General features: G+C 47.8%; 1 protein-coding gene across 4 annotated transcripts in view; it reads left to right on the forward strand.

Moving 5' to 3' along the window:
* Nucleotides 1-24666, forward strand: part of ADCK1 (aarF domain containing kinase 1) — a 133786-nt gene that overhangs the window by 41111 nt on the left and 68009 nt on the right. For all 4 annotated transcript variants that reach the window (XM_063948209.1, XM_063948212.1, XM_063948211.1 and 1 more), the window contains 4 exons: nucleotides 9030-9113; nucleotides 21526-21729; nucleotides 22278-22436; nucleotides 22538-22696. In XM_063948209.1, the coding sequence (XP_063804279.1) occupies nucleotides 9030-9113; nucleotides 21526-21729; nucleotides 22278-22436; nucleotides 22538-22696 (606 nt within the window). The remainder of the gene's footprint in view (nucleotides 1-9029; nucleotides 9114-21525; nucleotides 21730-22277; nucleotides 22437-22537; nucleotides 22697-24666) is intronic.

Below are 24666 nucleotides of genomic sequence, written 5' to 3' on the forward strand. Positions count from 1 at the left end.
GCAGGTGATAATCAAAGTACCCCTCCTACAACAAGGAAAGGGGTATTATTCCACACTATATTGTGGTACTGAAGCCAGACGGCTCGGTGAGACCTATTCTAAATCTGAAATATTTGAACACTTACATACAAAGGTTCAAATCAAGATGGAGTCACTTAGATCAGTGATAGCGAACCAGGAAGAAGGGGACTATAGGGTGTCCCTGGACATCAGGGATGCTTACCTCCCATGTCCCAATTTGCCCTTCTCACCAAGGGTACCTCAGGTTCGTGGTACAGAACTGTCACTATCAGTTTCAGACGCTGCCGTTTGGATTGTCCACGGCACCCCGGGTCTTTACCAAGGTAATGGCCGAAATGATGATTCTTCTTCAAAGAAAATGGACGATCTCCTGATAAGGGCAAGGTCCAGAGAACAGTTGGAGGTCGGAGTAGCACTATCTCAAGTAGTTCTACGACAGCACGGGTGGATTCTAAATATTCCAAAATCGCAGCTGTTTCCGACGACACGTCTGCTGTTCCTAGGGATGATTCTGGACACAGTCCAGAAAAGGGTGTTTCTCCCGGAGAAGAAAGCCAGGGAGTTATCCGAGCTAGTCAGGAACCTCCTAAAACCAGGAAAAGTGTCAGTGCATCATTGCACAAGGGTCCTGGGAAAAATGGTGGCTTCTTACGAAGCGATTCCATTCGGCAGATTTCACGCAAGAACTTTTCAGTGGGATCTGCTGGAAAATGGTCCGGATCGCATCTTCAGATGCATCAGCGGATAACCCTGTCTCCAAGGACAAGGGTGTTTCTTCTGCGGTGGCTGCAGAGTGCTCATCTATTAAAGGGCCGCAGATTCGGCTTTCAGGACTGGGTCCTGGTGACCACGGATGCCAGCCTGAGAGGCTGGGGAGCAGTCACACAGGGAAAAAATTTCCAGGGAGTGTGATATAGTCTGGAGACTTCTCTCCACATAAATATACTGGAGCTAAGGGCAATTTACAATGCTCCAAGCTTAGCAAGACCTCTGCTTCAAGGTCAGCCGGTATTGATCCAGTGGGACAACATCACGGCAGTCGCCCACGTAAACAGACAGGGCGGCACAAGAAGCAGGAGGGCAATGGCAGAAACTGCAAGGATTCTTCGCTGGGCGGAAAATCATGTGATAACACTGTCAGCAGTGTTCATTCCGGGAGTGGACAACTGGGAAGCAGACTTCCTCAGCAGGCACGACCTCCACCCGGGAGAGTGGGGACTTCATCGGGAAGTCTTCCACATGATTGTGAACCGTTGGGAAAGACCAAAGGTGGACATGATGGCGTCCCGCCTGAACAAAAAACTGGACAGGTATTGCGCCAAGTCAAGAGACCCTCAGGCAATAGCTGTGGACGTTCTGGTAACACCGTGGGTGTACCAGTCGGTGTATGTGTTCCCTCCTCTGCTTCTCATACCCAAGGTACTGAGAATTATAAGACGTAGAGGAGTAAGAACTATACTCGTGGCTCCGGATTGGCCAAGAAGGACTTGGTACCCGGAACTTCAAGAAATGCTCACAGAGGACTCATGGCCTCTGCCGCTAAGAAGGGACTTGCTTCAGCAAGTACCATGTCTGTTCCAAGACTTACCGCGGCTGCGTTTGACGGCATGGCGGTGGAACGCCGGATCCTAAGGGAAAAAGGCATTCCGGAAGAGGTCATTCCTACCCTGGTCAAAGCCAGGAAGGAGGTGACCGCACAACATTATCACCACATGTGGCGAAAATATGTTGCATGGTGTGAGGGCAGGAAGGCCCCACGAAGAAATTTCAACTCGGTCGATTCCTGCATTTCCTGCAAACAGGAGTGTTTATGGGCCTCAAATTGGGGTCCATTAAGGTTCAAATTTCGGCCCTGTCAATTTTCTTCCAGAAAAAATTGGCTTCAGTTCCTGAAGTCCAGAAGTTTGTCAAGGGAGTACTGCATATACAACCCCCTTTTTGTGCCTCCAGTGGCACTGTGGGATCTCAACGTAGTTCTGGGATTACTCAAATCACATTGGTTTAAACCGCTCAAATCTGTGGATTTGAAATATCTCACATGGAAAGTGACCATGCTGTTGGCCCTGGCCTCGGCCAGGCGAGTGTCAGAATTGGCGGCTTTGTCTCACAAAGCTTATATCTGATTGTCCATTCGGACAGGGCAGAGCTGAGGACTCGTCCCCAGTTTCTCCCTAAGGTGGTGTCAGCGTTTCACCTGCACCAGCTTATTGTGGTACCTGCGGCTACTAGGGACTTGGAGGACTCCAGGTTGCTAGATGTTGTCAGGGCCCTGAAAATAGGTTTCCAGGACGGTTGGAGTCAGGAAAACTGACTTGCTGTTATCCTGTAGGCACCCAAAAAACTGGGTGCTCTTGCTTCTAAGCAGACGATTGCTAGTTGGATGTGTAGTACAATTCAGCTTGCACATTCTGTGGCAGGCCTGCCACAGCCAAAATATGTAAATGCCCATTCCACAAGGAAGGTGGGCTCATCTTGGGCGGCTGCCCGAGGGGTCTCGGCTTTACAACTTTGCCGAGCTGCTACTTGGTCACGGGCACACCCTGGCTGAGGAGGACCTGGAGTTCTCTCATTCGGTGCTGCAGAGTCATCCGCACTCTCCCACCCGTTTGGGAGCTTTTGGTATAATCCCCATGGTCCTTACGGAGTCCCCAGCATCCACTTAGGACGTCAGAGAAAATAAAAATTTACTTACCGATAATTCTATTTCTCGTAGTCCGTAGTGGATGCTGGGCGCCCATCCCAAGTGCGGATTGTCTGCAATACTTGTACATAGTTATTGTTACAAAAATCGGGTTATTATTGTTGTGAGCCATCTTTTCAGAGGCTCCGCTGTTATCATGCTGTTAACTGGGTTCAGATCACAGGTTGTACAGTGTGATTGGTGTGGCTGGTATGAGTCTTACCCGGGATTCAAAATCCTTCCTTATTGTGTACGCTCGTCCGGGCACAGTATCCTAACTGAGGCTTGGAGGAGGGTCATAGGGGGAGGAGCCAGTGCACACCACCTGATCCTAAAGCTTTTACTTTTGTGCCCTGTCTCCTGCGGAGCCGCTATTCCCCATGGTCCTGACGGAGTCCCCAGCATCCACTACGGACTACGAGAAATAGAATTATCGGTAAGTAAATTCTTATTTTAAGACAGAATGGATCAGCTCACTTTTAAATGACAAATCTTCTTATGGAGCAGGAGCTCCTTTACTGTGCTGCTACCTCCGGCACAGTTTTTCAAACTGGAGGGATGGGGGGAGTGAAGGGGGAGGAGCCAGCTGTGCATACATTTTTTTACATTGTTCTACCTCCGGTCTGCATGCTTCACAACCCAGCTGTCTAAGATCTCCAGTGTCCCCTAGTGCATGAAAGAGAAAAAGGTGCATTAAATCTTACAGAAATTACCATACATTTCTCGCAATTGAATAGCCAAAACCCTGCGGCCAGGCAGAATTTGACGCTCCATGGGAACCCCCCCCCCCCCCCCATATTATGGCTGACAATTGGATATTTCCCTACTGTATGCGTCTCTTGCATCCACTGGGTGCCACTGGTACCATGGTGCACTGTAAGAAATTCTCACTGAAGGGTGTCTGCTCGCCCCTCATATCCCCTAGTCTGGAGTCAGTTTTTTCTAAGTGCCCGTAGAAGCCTGGCACTTCTGATGCCTACGGCCGTATTAAATTATAATTATTATGCACAGTGGGGATGGCCGTCGATGGTTTCCCTCTATTGGTCAATGATTATGCCAATGATGGTGAAGATCCTATGGTTCTCCTCCACGGATGGCAGTGCAACAGTTGTTTTTATTTTTCTCCATAGTGCAAGGGTGATGACGCATAGCTCTGCCTCCCCAATGTGACTCTTAGCCACCGTGCCCTCTTCCAGTTGCCTTTCCGTGCATAGTTCTGCTGCACCCCCAAGTCCCGTCCCCCCCCCCCCCCCCCGCCCTCTGAGGTATCACTTGATGTAATTCACCAATAACACCATCGATGGATACCGTCAATGGTGTACCATTCAGTGGCCATCTTTAATGCACAGCCTCTAGTATAGACAAAAGGGTCAGCTGATGGGAGTCAGTGAGGTCCTTTACTAGGCACTGACAGGCGAGACAGGTACAGCTGTAGCGAGGGGCGGCTTAAAAGAGAAGGAGACGCGTGCAGTCTCCGTTTGGGTCCCCATCTCTCTAGCCAGCAGCGCAGTGGGACTTTGAGCTCTTGAGTCACTAGGAGACCCTAGCGCTGTACCACAGTCCACAGGGCATGCACCGGTCTCTGAGAAAATAGCGCAACTGCCATTTTTCCAGTGATTTTCCTACTGCGCATGCACAAATCGCAAGGAAAATGGCCACGGCACCATTTTCCTGGTGATTTGTGCAGCACTGCTGTCGCCAACGCTGCACTCCGGAGGGCATTAATAAATGGTGTGATAGAAGCAAAGGTAAAGTGATAAATAGGAGATATGTTTGTCCCATATTTCTGGCCTATTTATTTTAAACCCCTTGTTTTGCTAAACAGACTTGATTAGAGTTTGGACTTTTAGTAAGAGCCGGGTAATGGGTCCTGGGGGTGTGGATGTGAGAGAGAAGAAGGGCTCCATCCACGAGGCCCATTTCTGGTTTTTAGGCCTGACTGTAATAACTGTGCATATACTTGTGTTTGTTGTATGATCATTAGGACTTACTACCCTTAGAGAGGGAATCTATTACGTTTAGTTAGCGCCCAGATGGACTAGGATTTATTTTTATGTTTTGTTTTATGTACTGCACAAGAAAAACTAGCCACGGCTAGTTTGCAGGAAATCCCTGGACTGGTGTGCTGTTTTCCTAGCTGCTGTGTGTGTGGAGGTGCCCCCAGGAGATGGCATCCCTACCCTGATTTCCTCACAATGGGTGCAGGGTGTGCGGTGAGGGCCCCCACACGTTTTGACCCATTCTAGATATACCACTAGCTGTAGCCTAATTTCTATGTAGTATAGTCGGTGCTGGACCGGAGAAGGAACCTAATTCCTATCATTGTGCATAGTGTAGTCCATACTGGGTCTTCGGAGGGGGAAAAGCCTAATTCCTTAATGCACAGCCTCTAGTATCGACAAAGGGATCAGGTGATGGGGGTCAGTCAGCTCCCTAGTTAGGCACTGACAGGAGAGACAGGTAACCATTCATTGTTCAGCTGTAGCCTAAGTAGTGTAGTCAGTACTTGTACTGGGGGAGAGGCCTATTTCCTGTCAGTGTGTGTCAGTGTTAGGCCTTAGGAGGAGAGTAGCCTAATTCCTGTCAGTGTGCGTAGTGTAGTCAGTGCTGGGCCTGAGGAGTGGGAGGAGCCTAATTCCTGTCAGTGTGTGTAGTGTAGTCAGTGCTGGACCTGAGGAGGGGGAGTAGCCTAATTCCTGTCAGTGTGCATAGTGTAGTCAGTGCTGGGCCTGAGGAGGGGGAGGAGCCTAATTCCTGTCAGTGTGCGTAGTGTAGTCAGTGCTGGGCCTGAGGAGGGGGAGGAGCCTAATTCCTGTCAGTGTGCGTAGTGTAGTCAGTGCTGGGCCTGAGGAGGGGGAGGAGCCTAATTCCTGTCAGTGTGCGTAGTGTAGTCAGTGCTGGGCCTGAGGAGGGGGAGGAGCCTAATTCTTGTCAGTGTGCGTAGTGTAGTCAGTGCTGGGCCTGAGGAGGGGGAGGAGCCTAATTCCTGTCAGTGTGCTGGGTCTGAGGAGGGGGAGGAGCCTAATTCTTGTCAGTGTGTGTAGTGTAGTTAGTGCTGGGAATGAGGAGGGGGGGGGGGGAGTCTAATTCCTGTCAAAGTGTATAGTGTAGTCAGTGCTAGGACTGAGAAGGGGGAAGTAGCCTAATTCCTGTCAGTGTGCATAGTGTAGTCAGTGCTGGGCCTGAGAAGGGGGAGGAGCCTAATTATCCCTTTGGCACTAAACCTGTGCTTATCTTTGAAAATTGTTGAAACATTTGTGGAATAAAAAATAATTTTCCCTGGGGTATTAACATGCTTTGCTAATACTGGTCGTGTGGTCTGCTGGCGCCAAATCAGTGGTCCGTCTCCTCACTGGCACTGACGTGGAGAGATGCGTAGTGGAGCTGCCCACAGACATGACCTCTCAGCAGCAACACTAGAGTCACTGCACTTTTTGGTATTGTGACAGTGCCTAAGAAAACACTGACTGTAGCGCTGCTGCCGAGACATTCACCTGTAAAGCTTATGCCCAGGACCAGCTCTGCTTGTAAACCAAGGATCATTCTTTCGTTAGAATTCTCCTTGTCCGGCTTTGGTGGCATGGTTATTAGGACAGTGGGTGCAATGTATTATTATGCAGATATTGGCCCTCATTCCGAGTTGATCGCTCGCTGCCGATTTTCTCAGCGTAGCGATCAGTCTAAAAATCTGCATTTCTGCGCATGGTACGCAGCGCGCATGCGCTAAGTACTTTCACACAAAACTTTGTAGTTGTACACAAGCTCGAGTGTCGCTTTTCAGTCGCTCGAGTGTTTGTTGTTTGATTGACAGGAAGTGGGTGTTTCTGGGCAGCAACAGAGCGTTTTCAGGGAGTGTGCTAAAAAACGCAGGCGTGCCAGATAAAAACGCAGGAGTGGCTGGAGAAACGGGGGAGTGGCTGGCCGAACGCAGGGCGTGTTTGTGACGTCAAACCAGGAACTAAACAGACTGCAGTCATCGCAAGATAGGAGTAAGTATCGAGCCACTCTGAAACTGCATGAAATTTTTTAGTAGCAGAACTGCTAACCTTTCGTTCGCACTTCTGCTAAGATACACTCCCAGAGGGCGGCGGCCTAGCGTGTGCACTGCTGCTAAAAGCAGCTAGCGAGCGAACAACTCGGAATGAGGGCCATTGTCCGTTATCTATGTGGACCCTGATAATGGTGCATATATTATTGTTTGTTTTGCAGAAGAGAAAACATGTTAACTCACTTCTTTGGCGAAGTGCGCTCTCCAGCTGCTTTCGGCGGCCGACACTTGCACAAATTGGGGGCATGCACCGGCCAGTAATCCCCCAGCGGCACCGTGTTTTTTTTGTTTGCACAATCTCTTGTAGATCGGAGGCCAATAATGACGGGGGCGCACACACACTTCACCAGATTAGTACTTGGGGAGAAGCGGTAACTGCAGCACATAACATGCGCAATACCACTAAACCCCATAGCGCTGCTTCATACATCTACCCCAATGTTCCATAAAGCTAATAAACTTTAACATTGACCAACTAAGTGAACATTGGCAATGCGTACGGTTAGAATGCAACTTGTCAGGCCCATAGTACGGAAGATTTATATCTCTTGGTGCGGCCAAAGGGATTTCCTACCTTTATGCTATCTATTTTGTACAGTAGCAATGGAATTGGTGTACAGTTACAGATGGAGCAGAACAATGCATGGTGCGGGTTACTCGCATCGGACCTGTTTTTGGCCTGGATTGTGTGCTTTTTCCTTCATTGTGCTATTTGTTTTCTCAGTTTTGTGTCTTAGTGCGCTTATAGTGTATCTGGTAGTTAGGATCCGTGTTTTGGTGAGGTTTAAGTAGCAAAGTCTGTGTGTGTACACATCTGTGTGTAATTCAGCAGGCATATATCGGATGGAGCACATAAATCCATCTATTAGTATACCTATTGCTTCAAGTTTGACAGCACCTCCCACGAGGTAGGTGAGCACCTCTTGGGCGGTTGAGTCTTGTCATATAAGTTTTTCACGTCAACATTTTTTGCATCCAAGGATGCTCATTTTGGACTAAATAATTTGTGCACAGCGGCTTCAGGATATAATCGCTGAGCATCTTTGTATAATTCCCATGGTTCTAATGTACTACCTTAATTCCCTTTCTCAGAGTACACTGGGGGACCCTGGACAGCAACTCCGTTTATGTTCTGGTTTGTCCTTTGTTTGACTTGAGTTGTTTGTTGAAGGACAGTTTCCTCTTGGCTTGTGTTCTCCTTCTCCCTCTTTATTGACCACTAACTTCCTTGGGTTCAGTATGATTTGCCGATGGACAGGATACCGGCTATCGGTATACCGACAGCGGCATTCCGTCCATCAGAATCCTGACAGCCCCCCATTACGCCCCCCAACCCCCATTTTTTCCCTACCCTAATCCTTCCTAGTGGGTGTCTAACCCTAACCGTCCCCGTTTGGTGCCTAACCCTAACCCTCCCTTCTCCGCTGCCTAAACCTAACCCTCACTGCTAGTTGCCTAACCACCCCCCCACGCGGCAGGACTTGATCAAGTCCCGCTGAAAGAAGGATCGGGATTCCGGCCGTCGGTATTTAGATGCCAGGATCCCAAGTCCTGTCTGGATTTCGACGCCAGTGTTCCTGCTGCGGACGGGATTCCGGTGAGAGAGGGAGGTGAGACATAAGTGGAGAAACCAGGACCTCAATGAGACTTTCTTATGGCCACGCTCCTACAGCCACTTTAATACCTCATGGTTCCAGAGTCCACCGATGAACTTCCAGAAAATGATTTAAAGTACAACAATTTCCTTATAGATTGTTTGCAGGCATTTCCTCACACTGGGACTGATGCGGAGTTACATGAGAGTCTGTTCTGTGGACGGATCTTGCGTGTTTCTGCTTCTCGCACTTCGTAGCCAAGCACACACATCTACAGGTGTTTCAGAGTCCTAGGGGACTGTTCTCTAGAAGAAAATAAAAATTCACCAGAAAATATGCTGATAATAATTTTATATGTAATTTCTAATGAAGTCACTAGGAGGCAGGAGAGGCACATTGGAACAGCCGACATATACAGATTTACAGTAGTCTGGAGCCCTCTGTTGTCTTCCCAGATGTTACATGATCTCTGTGAATAGGCTAAGTCTTCACTTACATGATCCTCTGACAATTTTCTTGTACTGGATTTAGGAAACATTCGGGTTTCATGTAATCCTCGATGTTAGTGGTATATGAGGACAGATGATAAGAAATATTGCGCACTCCACTTACAGATAATTGTCGGACGAGTCCCTAGTTACTCGATATCACCTGTAGATTCATAAACTCCTTTCTGTTGTTACAGACAGCGGCCATTACCTGCGATTATCTCGTAAGCCTCCACAGCGTTCCGCCGACTGTACAAGAATATGCTGTCATCAAATCACAGGTACGGGAGACTAGTGCACAGACGAGGCATCACCATGTGCTGTAATCACTGTGGCCAATAACATGCAAGCGATCAGCTCAGCTGTGACTAATTAAAATCATGTTTCATTTGAACTGTAAGGTTTCAGGACACTGATGACTAGAATATGTTTTGGAGACCAATAGCAACCCGAAATGTAATTAGTGCAGTGTGCTTATCCGGGGCCTAGTGTGGTGTGTGTATCTGTGTGTTAGTACACTGTGCTTATCCGGGGGCCTAGTGTGGTGTGTGTATCTGTGTGTTAGTGCAGTGTGCTTATCCGGGGCCTAGTGTGGTGTGTGTATCTGTGTGTTAGTACACTGTGCTTATCCGGGGGCCTAGTGTGGTGTGTGTATCTGTGTGTTAGTACAGTGTGCTTATCCGGGGCCTAGTGTGGTGTGTGTATCTGTGTGTTAGTGCACTGTGCTTATCCGGGGGCCTAGTGTGGTGTATGTATCTGTGTGTTAGTGCAGTGTGCTTATCCGGGGCCTAGTGTGGTGTGTGTATCTGTGTGTTAGTACAGTGTGCTTATCCGGGGCCTAGTGTGGTGTGTGTATCTGTGTGTTAGTGCAGTGTGCTTATCCGGGGCCTAGTGTGGTGTGTGTATCTGTGTGTTAGTGCACTGTGCTTATCCGGGGGCCTAGTGTGATGTGTGTATCTGTGTGTTAGTGCAGTGTGCTTATCCGGGGCCTAGTGTGGTGTGTGTATCTGTGAGTTAGTACAGTGTGCTTATCCGGGGCCTAGTGTGGTGTGTGTATCTGTGTGTTAGTGCAGTGTGCTTATCCGGGGGCCTAGTGTGGTGTGTATATCTGTGTGTTAGTGCAGTGTGCTTATCCGGGGGCCTAGTGTGTAGTGTGTATCTGTGTGTTAGTACAGTGTGCTTATCCGGGGCCTAGTGTGGTGTGTGTATCTGTGTGTTAGTACAGTGTGCTTATCCGGGGCCTAGTGTGGTGTGTGTATCTGTGTGTTAGTACAGTGTGCTTATCCGGGGCCTAGCGTGGTGTATGTATCTGTGTGTTAGTACAGTGTGCTTATCCGGGGGCCTAGTGTGGTGTGTATATCTGTGTGTTAGTGCAGTGTGCTTATCCGGGGGCCTAGTGTGGTGTGTGTATCTGTGTGTTAGTGCAGTGTGCTTATCCGGGGGCCTAGTGTGGTGTGTGTATCTGTGTGTTAGTACAGTGTGCTTATCCGGGGGCCTAGTGTGGTGTGTGTATCTGTGTGTTAGTGCAGTGTGCTTATCCGGGGCCTAGTGTGGTGTGTGTATATGTGTGTTAGTGCAGTATGCTTATCCGGGGCCTAGTGTGGTGTGTGTATGGTGTATGTATCTGTGTGTTAGTGCAGTGTGCTTATCCGGGGCCTAGTGTGCTGTATGTATCTGTGTGTTAGTGCAGTGTTCTTATCCGGGGCCTAGTGTGGTGTGTGTATCTGTGTGTTAGTGCAGTGTGCTTATCCGGGGCCTAGTGTGGTGTGTGTATCTGTGTGTTAGTGCAGTGTGCTTGTCCAGGGCCTAGTGTGGTGTGTATATCTGTTTGTTAGTGCAGTGTGTGTATCTGGAGCCTAGTGAGGTGTGTGTATATGTGTGTTAGTGCAGTGTATCTGTGTGTTAGTGCAGTGTGTATCTGAGCTTCAGTTTGGTATGTGTATCTGGGTGTTATAGTGCAGTGTGTATATCTGTGTGTTAATGCAGTGTTTGTATCTGGGGCCTAGTGTGGTGTGTGTATCTGTGTGTTAGTGCAGTGTGTATCTGAGCTTCAGTTTGGTATGTGTATCTGGGTGTTATAGTGCAGTGTGTATATCTGTGTGTTAATGCAGTGTTTGTATCTGGGCATTAGTGTGTATCTGTGTTAGTGTAGTGTATATACAGTATCTAGATAGTAATGCATGTGTGTAGATCTGTGCTAGTACAGTCTGTGTATCTGTGTTAGAGCGGCGTATGTATGTGAATGTTAGAACATTGTGTGTATATTGGAGTTAGTGTGCTTTGTTTATCTGAGTGTTAATGTGTTGTGTGTATTTTTGTGTGCTAGTGCCTTTTGTGTATCTGTGTGTTACTGCTGTTTGTATATTTGTGTGTTAGTGCTGTGTATGTATCTTTGTGCTTGTGCGGTGTGTGAATCTGGGTCTTAGTGTGCGGTGTGTGTCTCTTGGTGTTAATGCAGTGTGTGTATTTGATGTTAGCGTGGTGTGTAGGTGTAAGTACTGTGTGTGTATCTGGGTGATAGTGTGGTGTCTGTATCTGGGTGTTAGCGTGATGTGTGTTTGTCGGTGTTCGTTTGGTGTGTGGGTGTTAGTGTGGTGTGTGCATCTGGGTGATTGTGAGGTGTGTTCATCTGGGTATTAGTGTGTTGTGTACATCTTTGTGTTAGTGTGGTGTGTGTGTCTGGATGTTAGTGTGGTATGTGCATATAGGTATTATGTGTGATGTGTGTATCTGGTTGTTAGTGTGATGTGTGTGTCTGGGTGTTAGCATGGCTTGTGTATCTGTGTGTTAGTGTGGTGTTTGTATCTGGGTGTTAGTGTGGTGTGTGTATCAAAGTGTTAGTATGGAGTGTGCATCTGGGTGTTAGTGTGGTGTGTGTCTGGGTATTAGCATGGCTTGTGTATCTGGGTGTTAGTGTGGTGTGTGTACCTGGGCGTTAGTGTGGTGTGTGTACCTGGGTTTTAGTGTGGAATGTGTGTACTTGGGTGTAAGTGTGGTGTGTGTGTGTGTGTGTGTGTGTGTGTGTGTGTGTGTGTGTATCTGGGTGTTAGTGTGGCATGTGTATCTAGGTGTTAGTGTGGTGTGTGCATCTGGGTGATTGTGAGGTGTGTATCTGGGTGTTAGTGTGGTGTGTGCATCTGGGTGATTGTGAGGTGTGCACATCTGGGTATTAGCATGATTTATGTATCTGGGTGTTAGTGTGGTGTGTGTAACTGGGTATTAGTGTGGTGTGTGTACCTGGGTTTTAGTGTGGTATGTGTACCTGGGTGTTAGTGGAATGTAAGTGTATCTGGGTGTTAGTGTGGCGTGTGTTTCTAGGTGTTAGTGTGCTGTGTGCATCTGGGTGATTGTGAGGTGTGCACATCTGGGTGTTAGTGGTATGTGTGCATCTGGGTGTTAGTGGTATGTGTGCATCTGGGTGTTAGTGGTATGTGTGCATCTGGGTGTTAATGGGATGTGTGTATCTGGGTGTTAGTGTGGTGTGTGCACCTGGGTGATTGTGAGGTGTGCACATCTGGGTGTTAGTGGGATGTGTGCATCTGGGTGTTAGTGGGATGTGTGTATCTGGGTGTTAGTGTGGTGTGTGCACCTGGGTGATTGTGAGGTGTGCACATCTGGGTGTTAGTGGGATGTGTGTGTCTGAGTGTTATGAAATGTGTGTACAGTACCTGGGTGTTAATGCTAGTATGTATCTGGGTTATAGTGTGCTGTGTGTGTGGGTGTTTGTGCAATATGTGTCTCTTGGTGGTAATGCGGTGTGTGTGACTTTGTATAAATTCCCCTGCAACAAGTACACTAGTCCTAGTGCCTGAGACACTCTCAGTGACTATGGGGCTAATTCATGTGATTATTATGCAGCGGAGCCATTATCAGCAGACTGCGATTGTGCTGCAATGTGCCGCTGGGATGCCGCTCGCAATGAGGATCTCATGGACAAGTGACTGACAGGAAGTGAGGTGTTTGGAGGTGTTAATAATGGGGTGTAGTATGGTATGCCGGCGGGCCAGCGTACCGGCGCCGGAGTCTCGACCGCCGGCATACCGACAGCTGGGTGAGCTCAAATTAGCTCCTTGCGGGCTCGCTGCGCTCGCCACGCTACCTATTCTCCCTCCAGGGGGGTCGCGGACACCCAAGAGGGAGAAAAGGTGTCGGTATGCCGGGAGTCGAGATTCTGGCACCGGTATACTGTGCGCCGGGATCCCAACAGCCGGCAAACTGAAGACCACCTTTAATAATGAGTGGTAGGGAAAACGCAGGCGTGTCATGGCCGACTTCGAAGCGTGTATCTGCTGACGGCTGCAAGCTTGTACGTGCAAATACATGGCGTCTGAGTCGCTGCTGCTATGTCCAGTCTCCATAGGCCATCTCTTACCTCTGATGTTCCTCGTTTTTGTGTATAGGTCGCGAATGTTCTCACAAATGCATATGAGTTGCGATGGCTCCGGTGGACGTCTCTTCTTTTAAGGGCGGCAGCTTCACTTGCTAACATTAGGAACTTTGTAGGCTTGAAAATCGCAATCGCATTTGTATGCAAACGTGGATTATGCCCCAGATTCAATATATAAGATGCTAAATTCAGAAAGAACAAAAGTCCAGGAATCCGAGCCCGGCGGAGCTCCGTGTGCCTAACACCATATGGTGCAAAAGGAATTGCTGTATGCCGACACATCTGTAGCAATTATGCGTGTGGTATGTTAGGTAGATAAAACTTAGGTCGACAGTGTCTAGGTCGACCACTATTGGTCGACATTAAGTAGGTCGCACTGAGAAAAGGTCGACAGGAGTTTTTTTACCTTTTTTTGGTGTAATTTTCTCTGTACGGTGACCGGGAACCCCAATTGGTGCACCGTGTCCCCTCACATGGCTCGCGGCTTCGGGCAATTGTAGTCCATGTGGATCGTAAAGCATGAAAACATTCTAAAAATGAAAAAAGTTAAAAACTTATGTCTGACCTAGAGTCCCTGTCAACCTAGAAACCATGTCGACCTACTTACTGGCGACGTAGATAGTGTTGATCTGCTTACTGTCGACCTAAAGACCGGATCCCAGCAATTATATACAGTAATGTATAATACTGGTGTAGTGGTAATAGTAGTATTACTGTATATAGTTGTTACATACAGTGATGTATAATACTGGTGTAGTGGTAATAGTAGTATTACTGTATATAGTTGTTACATACAGTGAAGTATAATACTGGTGTAGTGGTAATACTACTATTACTGTATATAGTTGTTACATACAGTGATGTATAATACTGGTGTAGTGGTAATACTACTATTACCACTACACCAGTATTATACATCACTGTATATAACAACTATATACAGTAATACTACTTTCTCTGACGTCCTAAGTGGATGCTGGGGACTCCGTCAGGACCATGGGGAATAGCGGCTCCGCAGGAGACAGGGCACAAAAGTAAAAGCTTTAGGATCAGGTGGTGTGCACTGGCTCCTCCCCCTATGACCCTCCTCCAAGCCTCAGTTAGATTTTTGTGCCCGGCAGAGAAGGGTGCAATCTAGGTGGCTCTCCTAAAGAGCTGCTTAGAGTAAAAGTTTTGTTAGGTTTTTTTATTTTCAGTGAGTCCTGCTGGCAACAGGCTCACTGCATCGAGGGACTTAGGGGAGAGAAGTGAACTCACCTGCGTGCAGGATGGATTGGCTTCTTAGGCTACTGGACACCATTAGCTCCAGAGGGAGTCGGAACACAGGTCTCACCCTGGGGTTCGTCCCGGAGCCGCGCCGCCGACCCCCTTGCAGATGCCGAAAAGTGAAGAGGTCCAGAAACCGGCGGCAGAAGACTTTTCAGTCTTCATAAGGTAGCGCACAGCACTGCAGCTGTGCGCCATTGTTGTCAGCACACTTCATAGCAGCGGTCACTGAGGGTGCAGGGCGCTGGGGGGTGCGCCCTGGGCAGCAATGATAGTACCTTATTCTGGCTAAAAATACATCACATATAGCCCCTGGGGGCTATATGGATGTATTTAACCCCTGCCAGGTCTCAGAAAAACGGGAGAAGAAGCCCGCCGAAAAGGGGGCGGGGCCTATTCTCCTCAGCACACAGCGCCATTTTCCCTCACAGAAATGCTGGTGGGAAGGCTCCCAGGCTCTCCCCTGCACTGCACTACAGAAACAGGGTTAAAACAGAGAGGGGGGGCACTTATTTGGCGATATGAATATATATATTAAAATGCTATAAGGGAGAAACACTTATATAAAGGTTGTCCCTGTATAATTATAGCGTTTTTGGTGTGTGCTGGCAAACTCTCCCTCTGTCTCCCCAAAGGGCTAGTGGGGTCCTGTCCTCTATCAGAGCATTCCCTGTGTGTGTGCTGTGTGTCGGTACGTGTGTGTCGACATGTATGAGGACGATGTTGGTGAGGAGGCGGAGCAATTGCCTGTAATGGTGATGTCACTCTCTAGGGAGTCGACACCGGAATGGATGGCTTATTTAAGGAATTACGTGATAATGTCAACACGCTGCAAGGTCGGTTGACGACATGAGACGGCCGGCAAACCAATTAGTACCTGTCCAGGCGTCTCAAACACCGTCAGGGCCGTTAAAACGTCCTTTTACCTCAGTCGGTCGACACAGACACGGACACTGACTCCAGTGTCGACGGTGAAGAAACAAACGTATTTTCCTTTAGGGCCACACGTTACTTGTTAAGGGCAATGAAGGAGATGTTACATAATTCTGATACTACAAGTACCACAAAAAAGGGTATTATGTGGAGTGTGAAAAAACTACATGTGGTTTTTCCTGAATCAGATAAATTAAATGAAGTGTGTGATGATGCGTGGGTTTTCCCCGATAGAAAATTATTGGCGGTATACCCTTTCCCGCCAGAAGTTATGGCGCGTTGGGAAACACCCCTTAGGGTGGATAAGGCGCTCACACGCTTATCAAAACAAGTGGCGTTACCGTCTCCAGATACGGCCGCCCTCAAGGAGCCAACTGATAGGAGGCTGGAAAATATCCTAAAAAGTATATACACACATACTGGTGTTATACTGCGACCAGCGATCGCCTCAGCCTGGATGGGCAGCGCTGGGGTGGCTTGGTCGGATTCCCTGACTGGAAATATTGATACCCTTGACAGGGACAGTATTTTATTGACTATAGAGCATTTAAAGGATGCATTTCTATATATGCGAGATGCACAGAGGGATATTTGCACTCTGGCATCAAGAGTAAGTGCGATGTCCATATCTGCCAGAAGATGTTTATGGACACGACAGTGGTCAGGTGATGCAGATTCCAAACGGCACATGGAAGTATTGCCGTATAAAGGGGAGGAGTTATTTGGGGTCGGTCCATCGGACCTGGTGGCCACGGCAACAGCTGGAAAATCCACCTTTTTTACCCCAAGTCACATCTCAGCAGAAAAAGACATCGTCTTTTCAGCCTCAGTCCTTTCGTCCCCATAAGGGCAAGCGGGCAAAAGGCCAGTCATATCTGCCCAGGGATAGAGGTAAGGGAAGAAGACTGCAGCAGGCAGCCCATTCCCAGGAACAGAAGCCTTCCACCGCTTCTGCCAAGTCCTCAGCATGACGCTGGGGCCGTACAAACAGGTGCGGTGGGGGGGTCGTCTCAAGAGTTTCAGCACGCAGTGGGCTCACTCGCAAGTGGACCCCTGGATCCTACAAGTAGTATCCCAGGGGTACAGATTGGAAATTCGAGACGTCTCCCCCTCGCAGGTTCCTGAAGTTTGCTTTACCAACGTCTCCCTCCGACAGGGAGGCAGTATTGGAAACAATTCACAAGCTGTATTCCCAGCAGGTGATAATCAAAGTACCCCTCCTACAACAAGGAAAGGGGTATTATTCCACACTATATTGTGGTACTGAAGCCAGACGGCTCGGTGAGACCTATTCTAAATCTGAAATATTTGAACACTTACATACAAAGGTTCAAATCAAGATGGAGTCACTCAGAGCAGTGATAGCGAACCAGGAGGAAGGGGACTATATGGTGTCCCTGGACATCAAGGATGCTTACCTCCATGTCCCAATTTGCCCTTCTCACCAAGGGTACCTCAGGTTCGTGGTACAAAACTATCAGTTTCAGACGCTGCCGTTTGGATTGTCCACGGCACCCCGGGTCTTTACCAAGGTAATGGCCGAAATGATGATTCTTCTTCAAAGAAAAGGCGTCTTAATTATCCCTTACTTGGACGATCTCCTGATAAGGGCAAGGTCCAGAGAACAGTTGGAGGTCGGAGTAGCACTATCTCAAGTAGTTCTACGACAGCACGGGTGGATTCTAAATATTCCAAAATCGCAGCTGTCTCCGACGACACGTCTGCTGTTTCTAGGGATGATTCTGGACACAGTCCAGAAAAAGGTGTTTCTCCCGGAGGAGAAAGCCAGGGAGTTATCCGAGCTAGTCAGGAACCTCCTAAAACCAGAAAAAGTGTCAGTGCATCATTGCACAAGGGTCCTGGGAAAAATGGTGGCTTCTTACGAAGCGATTCCATTCGGCAGATTTCACGCAAGAACTTTTCAGTGGGATCTGCTGGAAAAATGGTCCGGATCGCATCTTCAGATGCATCAGCGGATAACCCTGTCTCCAAGGACAAGGGTGTCTCTTCTGTGGTGGCTGCAGAGTGCTCATCTACTAAAGGGCCACAGATTCGGCATTCAGGACTGGGTCCTGGTGACCACGGATGCCAGCCTGAAAGGCTGGGGAGCAGTCACACAAGGAAAAAATTTCCAGGGAGTGTGATCAAGTCTGGAGACTTCTCTCCACATAAATATACTGGAGCTAAGAGCAATTTACAATGCTCTAAGCTTAGCAAGACCTCTGCTTCAAGGTCAGCCGGTATTGATCCAGTGGGACAACGTCACGGCAGTCGCCCACGTAAACAGGCAGGGCGGCACAAGAAGCAGGAGGACAATGGCAGAAACTGCAAGGATTCTTCGCTGGGCGGAAAATCATGTGATAGCACTGTCAGCAGTGTTCATTCCGGGAGTGGACAACTGGGAAGCAGACTTCCTCAGCACGACCTCCACCCGGGAGAGTGGGGACTTCATCGGGAAGTCTTCCACATGATTGTGAACCGTTGGGAAAGACCAAAGGTGGACATGATGGCGTCCCGCCTGAACAAAAAACTGGACAGGTATTGCGCCAGGTCAAGAGACCCTCAGGCAATAGCTGTGGACGTTCTGGTAACACCGTGGGTGTACCAGTCGGTGTATGTGTTCCCTCCTCTGCTTCTCATACCTAAGGTACTGAGAATTATAAGACGTAGAGGAGTAAGAACTATACTCGTGGCTCCGGATTGGCCAAGAAGGACTTGGTACCCGGAACTTCAAGAGATGCTCACAGAGGACTCATGGCCTCTGCCGCTAAGAAGGGACTTGTTTCAGCAAGTACCATGTCTGTTCCAAGACTTACCGCGGCTGCGTTTGACGGCATGGCAGTTGAACGCCGGATCCTAAGGGAAAAAGGCATTCCGGAAGAGGTCATTCCTACCCTGGTCAAAGCCAGGAAGGAGGTGACCGCACAACATTATCACCACATGTGGCGAAAATATGTTGCGTGGTGTGAGGCCAGGAAGGCCCCACGAAGAAATTTCAACTCGGTCGATTCCTGCATTTCCTGCAAACAGGAGTGTCTATGGGCCTCAAATTGGGGTCCATTAAGGTTCAAATTTCGGCCCTGTCGATTTTCTTCCAGAAAGACTTGGCTTCAGTTCCTGAAGTCCAGAAGTTTGTCAAGGGAGTACTGCATATACAACCCCCTTTTGTGCCTCCAGTGGCACTGTGGGATCTCAACGTAGTTCTGGGATTCCTCAAATCACATTGGTTTAAACCGCTCAAATCTGTGGATTTGAAATATCTCACATGGAAAGTGACCATGATGTTGGCCCTGGCCTCGGCCAGGCGAGTGTCAGAATTGGCGGCTTTGTCTCACAAAAGCCCATATCTGATTGTCCATTCGGAAAGGGCAGAGCTGCGGACTCGTCCCCAGTTTCTCCCTAAGGTGGTGTCAGCGTTTCACCTGAACCAGCTTATTGTGGTACCTGCGGCTACTAGGGACTTGGAGGACTCCAAGTTGCTAGATGTTGTCAGGGCCCTGAAAATATAGGTTTCCAGGACGGCTGGAGTCAGGAAAACTGACTTGCTGTTATCCTGTATGCACCCAACAAACTGGGTGCTCTTGCTTCTAAGCAGACGATTGCTAGTTGGATGTGTAGTACAATTCAGCTTGCACATTCTGTGGCAGGCCTGCCACAGCCAAAATATGTAAATGCCCATTCCACAAGGAAGGTGGGCTCATCTTGGGCGGCTGCCCGAGGGGTCTCGGCTTTACAACTTTGCCGAGCTGCTACTTGGTCAGGGGCACACCCTGGCTGAGGAGGACCTGGAGTTCTCTCACTCGGTGCTGCAGAGTCATCCGCACTCTCCCGCCCGTTTGGGAGCTTTGGTATAATCCCCATGGTCCTGACGGAGTCCCCAGCATCCACTTAGGACGTCAGAGAAAATAAGAATTTACTTACCGATAATTCTATTTCTCGTAGTCCGTAGTGGATGCTGGGCGCCCATCCCAAGTGCGGATTGTCTGCAATACTTGTACATAGTTATTGTTACAAAAATCGGGTTATTATTGTTGTGAGCCATCTTTTCAGAGGCTCCGCTGTTATCATGCTGTTAACTGGGTTCAGATCACAGTTTGTACAGTGTGATTGGTGTGGCTGGTATGAGTCTTACCCGGGATTCAAAATCCTTCCTTATTGTGTACGCTCGTCCGGGCACAGTATCCTAACTGAGGCTTGGAGGAGGGTCATAGGGGGAGGAGCCAGTGCTCACCACCTGATCCTAAAGCTTTTACTTTTGTGCCCTGTCTCCTGCGGAGCCGCTATTCCCCATGGTCCTGACGGAGTCCCCAGCATCCACTACGGACTACGAGAAATAGAATTATCGGTAAGTAAATTCTTATTATTACCACTACACCAGTATTATACATCACTGTATGTAACAACTGTATACAGTAATACTACTATTACCACTACACCAGTATTATACATCACTGTATGTAACAACTATATACAGTAATACTACTATTACTGTATATAGTTGTTATATACAGTGAAGTATAATACTGGTGTAGTGGTAATAGTAGTATTACTGTATATAGGCCCTCATTCCGAGTTGATCGGTCGCAAGGCGAATTTAGCAGAGTTACACACGCTAAGCCGCCGCCTACTGGGAGTGAATCTTAGCTTCTTAAAATTGCGACCGATGTATTCGCAATATTGCGATTACTAACTACTTAGCAGTTTCAGAGTAGCTCCAGACTTACTCTGCCTGTGCGATCAGTTCAGTGCTTGTCGTTCCTGGTTGACGTCACAAACACACCCAGCGTTCGCCCAGGCACTCCCACCGTTTCCCCGGCCACTCCTGCGTTTTTTCCGGAAACGGTAGCGTTTTCAGCCACACGCCCCTGAAACGCCGTGTTTCCGCCCAGTAACACCCATTTCCTGTCAATCACATTACGATCGCCGGAGCGAAGAAAAAGCCGTGAGTAAAAATACTTTCATCATAGTAAAGTTACTTGGCGCAGTCGCAGTGCGAACTTTGCGCATGCGTACTAAGCGGATTTTCACTGCGATGCGATGAAAAAGAACGAGCGAACAACTCGGAATGAGGGCCCTAGTTGTTATATACAGTGATGTATAATACTGGTGTAGTGGTAATAGTAGTATTACTGTATATAGTTGTTACATACAGTGATGTATAATACTGGTGTAGTGGTAATAGTAGTATTACTGTATATAGTTGTTACATAGAGTGAAGTATAATACTGGTGTAGTAGTAATAGTAGTATTACTGTATATAGTTGTTATATACAGTGATGTATAATACTGGTGTAGTGGTAATAGTAGTATTACTGTGTATAGTTGTTATATACAGTGATGTATAATACTGGTGTAGTGGTATAGTTGTTATATACAGTGATGTGTAATACTGGTGCAGTGGTAATAGTAGTATTACTGTATATAGTTGTTATATACAGTGATGTGTAATACTGGTGTTGTGGTAATAGTAGTATTACTGTATGTAGTTATATACAGTGATGTGTAATACTGGTGTAGTGGTAATAGTAGTATTACTGTATATATTTGTTGCATACAGTGATGTATAATACTGGTGTAGTGGTAATAGTATTACTGTATGTAGTTGTTATATACAGTGATGTATAATACTGGTGTAGTGTTAATAGTAGTATTACTGTATGTAGTTGTTATATACAGTGATGTATAATACTGGTGTTGTGGTAATAGTAGTATTACTGTATATAGTTGTTATATACAGTGATGTATAATACTGGTGTAGTGGTAATAGTAATATTACTGTATATAGTTATATACAGTGATGTATAATACTGGTGTAGTGGTAATAGTAGTATTACTGTATATAGTTATATACAGTGATGTATAACACTGGTGTAGTGGTAATAGTAGTATTACTGTATATAGTTGTTATATACAGTGATGTATAATACTGGTGTAGTGGTAATAGTAGTATAACTGTATATAGTTGTTATATACAGTGATGTATAATACTGGTGTAGTGGTAATGGTAGTATTACTGTATATAGTTGTTATATACAGTAATAGTGTTTTGGTATTTATAGTATTACAGCTGGTCATCTTGATCATCTGATACTTTGCACTTCCCGCAGGTCCACACACGCTCTGCCCACCGACTGCTGGACCTGTGTTGTGCCAATCGTGGCACGTTCATCAAGGTGGGGCAGCACCTGGGTGCCCTGGAATACCTGCTGCCCCCAGAATATACCCGTACCCTGAGCGTGTTGCACAGCCGAGCGCCATCTACGCCCCTGCCCGACGTGCTGCGTGTCATCCAAGAGGAGCTGGGAACAGAGGTGACGCTTGTGCTGTTTATTACCCTGTCTCCAAATCAGATGCTAATGGGTGGCAGGGAGCTAAGCATCTGATTTAATACATATTATTGTGTCTTTTATCATCATCCCGCCAGACGCGTGTTACCGGGCGGGGGGGCGCTGATAGATCGTTGTTTGTATGCCAAGCATTGGCTTATTATGAGCCATAATTAATCAGCCATCCGCAGATCTGATAGGGGCATCAGGACAGGGTCACAATGTATTAATAAATCCCCCTCCTCTCGCCTAATAAAACGATATCAGCGGGAGATTTATGGCCTCAGTTATTGCAGTCTGGAGAGGGGAGAGATTAGCTCAATTATTCAGTATGAAAAAAGTTGCAGGAGCTGCAGAAAAAGCCATTTGTTGGAGGAATGCAAAATGGGGTGGGAGGGGGGGGAGAGGATTATAGCTCTTGTACCTATAAATTTGTGAGCTACCAGGACAGGCACACTAACACACCCTGCACCTATAGCAGCCTAGCTGCATGACCCTGACTTAGGGTATATAAACTTGCCATCTTCTCGCAGATGTCTGACATATTTGTACAATTTGAGGAAACCCCGCTCGGCGCAGCCTCTTTAGCCCAGGTGCACAAGGCTGTACTGAAAGACGGTCGGGTGGTGGCCGTGAAGGTTCAGCACCCAAAGGTTCAAGCACAGAGTTCGCTGGACATTTTGATCATGGAGGTGAATGACACAACTTTGAGTCTTTCTGAGGTTACTTATGACACTGTTGCACTATACATAGAACCTCTGCCCTGTAATCCTTCCCCTGCTGTCTCCTGCAGGTCCTCTTGCACGTGGTGAAGAAAGTCTTCCCCCAGTTTGAATTCATGTGGCTGGTAGAAGAGGCCAAGAAGAACCTCCCCCGAGAGCTGGATTTCCTAAATGAGGGACGGAACGCAGAGAGAATGGCAGACATGGTCTGCAAGTTCCCCTTCCTCAGGGTGAGTCACGTCACATCAATCAGTAACATAAAAGTAAAGTCAAAACGATTTTCAGATTGTGTGAAACCACCTTACAAAAAATATAATAGTTGTAATGACTAGATGGGACACATCAGTGATGTCACTGGTTCATAGTGACTGGATAGGCTACATTCTCAGTGATGTCACTGATTCCTAGTGACTGGATAGGCTACATTCTCAGTGATGTTACTGGTTCCTAGTGACTACATAGACTACATTCTTAGTGATGTCACTGGTTCCTAGTGATTGGAAAGGCTACATTCTCAGTGATGTCACTGATTCCTAGTGTATGGATAGGTTACATTCTCAGTGATGTCACTGATTCCTAGTGACTGGATAGGCTACATTCTCAGTGATGTCACGGGTTCCTAGTGACTGGATGTCACTGGTTCCTAGTGACTGGATAGGCTACATTCTCAGTGATGTCACTAGTTCCTAGTGACTGGATAGGCTACATTCTCAGTGATGTCACTGGTTCCTAGTGACTGGAAAGGCTGCATTGTCAGGGATGTCACTGTTTCTTAGCAAATAAAGAGGCTGCATTGGTGGGGACAAAATGTTTGTTTTGCCTGTGTACATGACACTTGTTGTTTTTGTACAGTATATGATAGTGTATACCAACCAACTCCTTTGGCTTAGTATGTAGTGTCTACTTGTCTCCAGCATGTGTCATTTGTACTGTTGATCATGTGAAAATCACGTATAAGTGAAAACAGCTACAAATGACACTTAAAGTGAAGGCTGTTTTTTAAAATGCAATACACTTATTCTGGGAGGATGGACAGCACTTATCTGACCATATGGGCATAGAATACTAGTCAGCCAAGTGGATAATATTAAGATAATTATTTATAAAAAAAAAAAGAATCATATACAGTAATAAAATATGCAGTATATATCAAAATGAATAATGCCTTAAAAAATAAATAAGTGTGTGTGTGTATATATGTATAAATATATATACATACATACATACATACATACATACATACATCTCCTATATATTTGCCTACATCTGTGACTCTGTGCCTCTGCCTGGCCGTAACGCTGGGTGGAGTCACAGGCCTGTCTGGGGCGGAGCCACCTGCTACTGACCAGTGGCTAGAGCACAGGGAACCAGCATTGGACGGACACCCCACTGAGCAAGGTAGCACACACCCTTCCCTTGCTTTCACCCCCACAAACAGCCACTAACCCACTACACCCACACTCCGCTAACCCCCCTCCCTAGCTCCCACCAGCAGCTTCTCAACGGCCGCAGCATGGGACACCTCGCACACCCCTCCCCGACCCAACACATGCAGCCTCCACTTACTTAAGGGGTTTGGGAGGCCTGTCAGATAGGGGAACGTTAAAACCCCATTTAAAAAACACACAGGGAGCCCGCAGTGATTGTCCAGCGGATCCGTCACTGGATCCGCTGTCAATCACTGTTGTGGGTGCGGCGGAGGTGCGGCGGTCGGCGTGGGCGCTGGCAGCGTGGGTGCTGCCGGCCTGGGTGCGGACAGCGGGGGTACGGCCTCCGGGGGTACGACCGACGGAGCAGCGGCCGCCGTGGTATCTGTTGTGCGGCCGCCGTCAGTGCGGCCGCAGGAGCAGAGTTGGAGCAGCGGAGCGGAAACCCATTTCAAAAATGGCGCCTCCGCATCATTTTTGAAATTTAAGATGGCCGCCGCGAGCCAATCACGGCTCGCTGCGTCATCGCTCCGCCCCCTCTGGCTGACTTATATAAGTCAGCGCGAGGGAGCGGCCGTCAGTCTGACGGCGGAGGAGGAGCGGAGAAGAGCATCTGAAGGAAGAAGACGGCGGAAGTCCTGGATGGGCGGTGGCTATGCAAAAGAGCTTAGCAGCCGCCGCCCACCAGGTGAAGACGCTGGAAGCCCTGGGGAAGGCGGCGGCCATGCAAAAGAGCTTACAGGCCGCCGCCTCCCAGGTGAAGACTTCGGAGA

This window comes from Pseudophryne corroboree, chromosome 12 (genome assembly GCF_028390025.1).
Source record: "Pseudophryne corroboree isolate aPseCor3 chromosome 12, aPseCor3.hap2, whole genome shotgun sequence".
In the NCBI taxonomy this organism is placed as follows: Eukaryota; Metazoa; Chordata; class Amphibia; order Anura; family Myobatrachidae; genus Pseudophryne; species Pseudophryne corroboree.